This window comes from Camelina sativa, chromosome 15, assembly GCF_030686135.1.
Source record: "Camelina sativa cultivar CO46 ecotype springtype chromosome 15, ASM3068613v1".
NCBI lineage: Eukaryota > Viridiplantae > Streptophyta > Magnoliopsida > Brassicales > Brassicaceae > Camelina > Camelina sativa.
This window is the reverse complement of record NC_141894.1, coordinates 18,174,757-18,181,832: the sequence shown is the minus strand read 5'-3', so window position 1 is coordinate 18,181,832 and position 7,076 is coordinate 18,174,757. Positions and strand designations below refer to the sequence as shown.

Here is a 7,076-nt window from a genome sequence, read left to right as displayed (position 1 = left end):
AAACTCTCCACATCTATCTCAAACTCCTATAATTAGTTAGTTGCATTGGACTAAGACACATTTTAACCACAGAAACACTAACATAGCTGTTTACAGCTTCTAAGCTATGTTTTCTTGGTTTTAGCCTGTTTTGGGACAAAATGGGTATAAGAGGCTTTTACACTCTCCACATCTATCTCAAACTCCTATAATTAGTTAGTTGCATTGGATTAAGACACCTTATAACCCCAGAAACACTAACATAGCTGTTTACAGCTTCTAAACAATGTTTTTCTTGTTTTAGCCTGTTTTGGGACAAAATGGGTATAAGTGGCTTTTAAAATCTCCACATCTATCTCAAACTCTTATAACTAGTCAGTTTCATTGGACTAAAACACATTTTAACCCCAGAAACACTAACATAGCTGTTTACAGCTTCTAAGCAATGTTTTCTTGGTTTTAGCCTGTTTTGGGACAAAATGAGTATAAGTGGCTTTTAAACTCTCAACATCTATCTCAAACTCCTATAATTAATTAGTTACATTGGATTAAGACACATTTTAACCCCAGAAACACTAACATAGCTGTTTACAGCTTCTAAGCAATGTTTTCTTGGTTTTAGCCTGTTTTGGGACAAAATGGGTATAACTGGCTTTTAAAGTCTCCACATCTATCTCAAACTCTTATAACTAGTCAGTTGCATTGGACTAAGACACATTTTAACCCCAGAAACACTAACATAGCTGTTTACAGCTTCTAAGCAATGTTTTCTTGGTTTTAGCCTGTTTTGGGACAAAATGGGTATAAGTGGCTTTTAAACTCTCCACATCTATCTTAAACTCTTATAACTAGTCAGTTGCATTGGATTAAGACACATTTTAACCCCAGAAACACTAACATAGCTGTTTACAGCTTCTAAGCAATGTTTTCTTGGTTTTAGCCTGTTTTGGGACAAAATGGGTATAAGTGGCTTTTAAACTCTCCACATCTATCTCAAACTCCTATAATTAGTTAGTTGCATTGGATTAAGACACCTTTTAACCCCAGAAACACTAACATAGCTGTTTACAGCTTCTAAGCAATGTTTTCTTGGTTTTAGCCTGTTTTGGGACAAAATGGGTATAAGTGGCTTTTAAACTCTCCACATCAATCTCAAACTCTTATAATTAGTTAGTTGCATTGGATTAAGACACATTTTAACCCCAGAAACACTAACATAGCTGTTTATAGCTTCTAAGCAATGTTTTCTTGGTTTTAGCCTGTTTTGGGACAAAATGGGTATAAGTGGCTTTTAAACTCTCCACATCTATCTCAAACTCCTATAATTAGTTAGTTGCATTGGATTAAGACACCTTTTAACCCCAGAAACACTAACATAGCTGTGTTGAAATAAGCGGAAGACTTAGAGAGATTTGAGAGGTTTAGAATGAAGAAGAAGAGTTGGTGGCGAATAGTATGAAAGAGAGTGATAATAGATTAGAATTAGGTAGAATATCTCAAATACAACACATGACAAGAGTTTAAATAGGGAGGCAGCTAGGGCGACCACATGACCTAAAGTAGAAACAAGAGAAATCGACAATTAGGAGAGAGAGAGAGGGGGTAGGTGATCGGTGATAGCGACTTGTCCTAGTCTTCCACTCTTGTCCACTTGCGCTTTCTCCCTAACGGCTACACAAGGGATTCTCGATCCTTCTCATGGGCCGGAGGTGAGCAGGCCTCCTCACTATCCTCACACATAGATGACTCGGCCTTAGTGCTTCACTCGGCCTCATTGCTTGCACGTACGGACGGTACGGACTGTACGGACGCCATAGGCTTATTCTTGATCAATACTCCCCCTCAAGCTTAGCCTGATGAAATGGCTAAGCTTGGAACCCGTGAAGCAGCACCTCATTAAAAACCTTGACTTAGAAAACCTCATGGGACAAAACTAAGCCAAGGGAAAAAGAGTGTGCTGTCCACGGATTAGGAAAGTTGATCACGGCCGTGTGATGTCTACAAGTCCAAGTTTGCTATGAATATAATCACAAACCTTGGGACTTGCAGATTTGGTGAAGATGTCGGCTAGCTGGTCTTGACTCCTTGTGTGGCATGGTAGAACCGCTCCCTCTTCGATCCTCTCCCTAACCTTGTGGCAGTCGCTCTCAATGTGCTTGGTCCGTTCATGGAAGACTGAGTTAGTGGCTATGTGGATCGCTGCCTCATTGTCACAATGCATTGTCATCGGCCGTCTTGTTTCAATGCCGAGATCCTTAAGTAGACCTTTCAACCATGTCATCTCATTAGTTAGCTTCCTCATAGCTCGGTACTCAGCCTCGGCACTTGAACATGACACCACCTTTTGCTTCTTAGACCTCCATGTAACTAGGTTTCCTCCAACAAAGGTGCAATATCCAGTAGTTGACCGCCTATCCAATGTGTCTCCATTATAGTCCGCATCACAATAACCCACGATCTCAGTGTTGCCGTTTTTACCCATCCAAATGCCTTGACCAGGGCTGCCCTTGAGATAGCTCAAAATCCTCTCCACCTGACTCCATTGATACTTGCTTGGAGCTTGCATGTGCTGACTCACCTGATTCACAGCATAAGAGATATCAGGTCGTGTGATAGTTAAATAGATCAACTTACCTACAAGCCGTCGGTAGCGTGTGACGTCCGGGAACGGCTCGTCCAATGGTTCGCATGGTTTGCCTTCCTTCGCCCGAATGCTCTCCCCCTTTCGCTTGAGCTGGTAATCTTCATCCAGTGGTGTAGTAGCTGGAACCGTACCAAGTTTGCCTGTCTCAGCAAGCAAGTCCAGAGCATACTTGCGTTGTGAGAGGAAGATACCCTCCGGGGAACGGCAGATTTCGATGCCGAGGAAGTATTTGAGCTCTCCGAGGTCCTTAATGTCAAAGGCAGACTTGAGAGAGTCTTTAATGGCAACAATACCGACCTTGTCATCGCCAGTCACGATGATGTCATCGACATAAACCAGCACCACAACCAGGCCAAGTGATGTCTTGAGAGTGAAAAGAGTGTGATCAGCCTCCGATCGTCTAAAGCCATTCGCCTTAAGAGTGGAGCTGAGCTTATGGTACCAGGCGCGTGGTGACTGTTTGAGGCCATAGATGGCCTTGCGTAACCGTAAGACTTTCCCGGGAGCAACAATGTCCTCAAGACCAGGCGGAGGAGTCATGTACACTTCTTCATCTAGCTCGCCTTGGAGGAACGCGTTCTTCACATCCATTTGCCATAAGTCCCAAGAAAGGTTCACGGCCAACGATAGCACTACTCGCACGGTATGCAATTTGGCCACGGGAGCAAACGTTGCCATGTAGTCATCTCCATAGGTTTGAGTGAACCCTCGGGCCACCAGCCGTGCCTTATGCCTTTCAATCTCTCCCGTGCTCAAGAACTTGATGGTGAATACCCACTTTGAACTTACGGCCTTCTTCCCTTTGGGGAGGTCAGCCTCATCCCATGTGTGATTTCTGATCATTGCACCAGCTTCATCCTCCACAGCATCTACCCATACCTTATGTTCTTTGGCCTCCTCGTACGTTTGGGGAACCCAGTGTTCATCAACTTGGCCGAAGAAGGCTTGGTGCTCGGTCGGAAGCAGCTCGAGCGAACATACGGCTTGGATAGGATGTGCGACGGCTTGACTGTTGTAGTAGACCCTCTTATCTTTCCATGTAGAGGGGTGAGACCGGACACGCGTGCTTCGTCGTGGAGCTGGTTGAGCTGGCGGCACTGATTGGCTGGACTGAGTGACATCTTCGATGACCGGTTCAGCATCAGGTCGTGTCTCGGTCAGGCTTGAGTTTGGCTCGGGCATCTCATGTGCCTCGGTCATGCTCTGGTTTGACTCGGGCATCTCATGGTCCGGGGATATCATCTCGGGCATAGCACCTTCCGGCTCGAGCGTATGGTCAATGGAGCTCGGGTTGGGTTCTGGCTGAGGAAGGGCTGTGGCCGTAGGCGGATTTCCGAGATGGTCAAGGAGAAACTTAAGGCTGGAGGATCTATCATTTGGTGATGATGAAAGATCCTTCAAGCTGTTCCAGTCTTTGTTATCAAAATAACCCACATTTTCCAAGAACCGAACATCTCTTGATACATACAGCCGGCTTGTCTTTGGGTCAAAACACTTGTATCCCTTTTGAGTAGTGGAGTAGCCGATGAACATACACCTTATGCTTTTGGGATCGAGCTTACTCCGCTGTTCTCCTGGCACAAGTACAAAAGAAACACACCCAAAGACCCGTAAGTGCTCTAGAGATGGTTTAAATCCATTCAATACCTCAAATGGCGATAGGTCATTAAGGACTTTGGTTGGTGTCCGATTGATCAGGTAGCATGCGGTCATCACAGCATCACCCCAATATCGCCTTGTAACGTGTGAATGGAACATCATCGACCGTGCCACCTCCATTAGATGTCGGTTCTTCCTCTCGGCCACACCATTTTGTTGGGGCGTATAGGGACAACTTGTTTGGTGTAGTATGCCGTGTTTTGCTAGGTGTTCTCTGAATTTGTGACTTGTATACTCTCCACCATTGTCTGATCTAAGTACCTTAATTTTAGCATTGAAGTGATTAGTAACATAATTTTGAAAGTTTATAAAAGCATCAAACACTCTATCCTTTGAAGGCAACAAAGTAATCCATGTGTACTTAGATTTTTCATCAATAAAAGTCACAAAATATTTGTTATTATCTCTAGAAAGGCATGGTGAAGTCCACACATCCGAGTGCACTAAATCAAAACAATGCTCATAAATAGTTTTAGACTTGGGAAAAATAGATTTGCAATGTTTACCAAGAATACAAGACTCACACATTGAACTATCAAAAGAAACACTTGGTAACATTAAAGCAAGGGCACGAGAATGAGGATGGCCTAATCTAGCATGCCACACACTATCCAAATTAACAACAAAACAAGATTTAGTAGATAAACTTGGCGAGGTTTTCTCTAGGACATAGAGATCTCCACTCCCTTGTCCCTCTCCAAGAACTTTTCCAGTCTCAATATCCTGAAAATGAACACTATTAGGACCAAAGATTGCATAACAATTCAAATCATTAGTGGTTCTCTTAACCGATAGAAGATTAGATGTGAAGGTAGGCATAAAGAAAGCTTTTGTGGTTTTATCAAATAGTTTCAAGTCCCCTATTCCTTTCACTGGTATTTGTTCTCCATTTGCAATTATAACATTTCCTAAAGCCGGTTTTATATTGTCAATTAGACTAGGATTACTAATCATGTGGTGAGAAGCACCCGAGTCTATGACAAGAGATTTACTAGGCTTAGAGGTAAAGAAAGAGATACCAGACTCCTTGAGTGAGGCAATGGAACGGATGAGCGCCTCAAGGTCTGATTTCCTAACCACTTCTCCATAGGCTGCGGTCATGGCTGCCTCATCTCCTTGCTTTGACGGCCCGGCTCCCTTGTCGCTAACCGCTTCCTTTGAAAGGTTTGCTTTGAACTTGGCCGGTTTGAGATGAGGGTGGAGGACCCAGCACTTGTCTTTCAGGTGACCCCGCCTCTTGCAGTGGTCGCATATCCACACCTTCCTCTCCTCTTGCTTGTACACTCCTTTATTAGCCGTAGCAAGCTCCCCCTTACCGCTAAACAAGTCAAGAGAACCTTGCTCTCTTTGGATTTGTGAACAAATGTCTTCAAAAGAGGGAAGTTTCTCTGCCCTGAGGATGTGCTTCAAGAGATCGTTGAAGGATGGGTTTAAAGTAAGAAGGAGACCAAAGATCTTGTCTTGCTCCTTTCTTTCAGTCAACACACTCGGATCGAGTGTACTCGGCCGCAACATGTCAAGCTCGGACCATAAAGCTCGAAACTTGCCAAGATGTTTAGTGAACTCCACATCATCTTGGTTAAGCTCATTTATGGCCTTCTTGACCTCAAAGACCCGAGTCAAGTTGGAGATATTGCCATAGACACCTTTAAGTGTCTCCCACAACTCCTTGGCCGTCTCGCAATATGAGTAGGCCTCAAGGATTGGTGTGTCAAGAGAGTTTTGGAGAACAGATAGGACAACTTGGTCTTCTTGGAACCACTTGGCCTTCCTCTCGCTCTCTTCTTCTACTTCCTCCTCGGAAGCGCCTTCATCTTCTCCTTTTAGGTTTTGTTTTGGAGCATAGTCACTCTCGACATGACTCCAAAGACCACGACCTCCAAGGGCAGTTCTTGTGGTTCTAGTCCACAGCAAGTAGTTTGTTCCTTTGAGAACAACCGGCATGACAATGGGTTTGGCGTTTTCCATGGTTTAACCGCTATGGACCGATGGACAAAGCTTTTACCCGGAGAATAAAGAGAAATAGGACTGAGAATCGAGTGAACAAGAATGAAGAATGGAAGAATAGAAGAGATAGGTTATCAAGAACGACAACCTGGCTCTGATACCATGTTGAAATAAGCGGAAGACTTAGAGAGATTTGAGAGGTTTAGAATGAAGAAGAAGAGTTGGTGGCGAATAGTATGAAAGAGAGTGATAATAGATTAGAATTAGGTAGAATATCTCAAATACAACACATGACAAGAGTTTAAATAGGGAGGCAGCTAGGGCGACCACATGACCTAAAGTAGAAACAAGAGAAATCGACAATTAGGAGAGAGAGAGAGGGGGTAGGTGATCGGTGATAGCGACTTGTCCTAGTCTTCCACTCTTGTCCACTTGCGCTTTCTCCCTAACGGCTACACAAGGGATTCTCGATCCTTCTCATGGGCCGGAGGTGAGCAGGCCTCCTCACTATCCTCACACATAGATGACTCGGCCTTAGTGCTTCACTCGGCCTCATTGCTTGCACGTACGGACGGTACGGACTGTACGGACGCCATAGGCTTATTCTTGATCAATAAGCTGTTTACAGCTTCTAAGCAATGTTTTCTTGGTTTTAGCCTGTTTTGGGACAAAATGGGTATAAGTGGCTTTTAAACTCTCCACATCTATCTTAAACTCTTATAACTAGTCAATTGCATTGGATTAAGACACATTTTAACCCCAGAAACACTAACATAGCTGTTTACAGCTTCTAAGCTATGTTTTCTTGGTTTTAGCCTGTTTTGGGACAAAATGGGTATAAGTGGCT

At 43.9% G+C, this 7,076-nt stretch overlaps 1 protein-coding gene across 1 annotated transcript; it reads right to left on the bottom strand.

The window, feature by feature from the left end:
• Window positions 1–4,739: 4,739 nt before the first annotated feature.
• Window positions 4,740–6,401, bottom strand: LOC147926787 (uncharacterized). The gene is made up of 2 exons (XM_087488093.1): window positions 5,302–6,401; window positions 4,740–5,005 (listed from the first exon to the last, which is right to left on the bottom strand). The coding sequence occupies exons 1-2, from the start codon at window positions 6,248–6,250 to the stop codon at window positions 4,998–5,000; spliced, it is 957 nt and encodes a 318-aa protein (XP_087344219.1). The 5' UTR covers window positions 6,251–6,401; the 3' UTR covers window positions 4,740–4,997.
• Window positions 6,402–7,076: the final 675 nt, after the last annotated feature.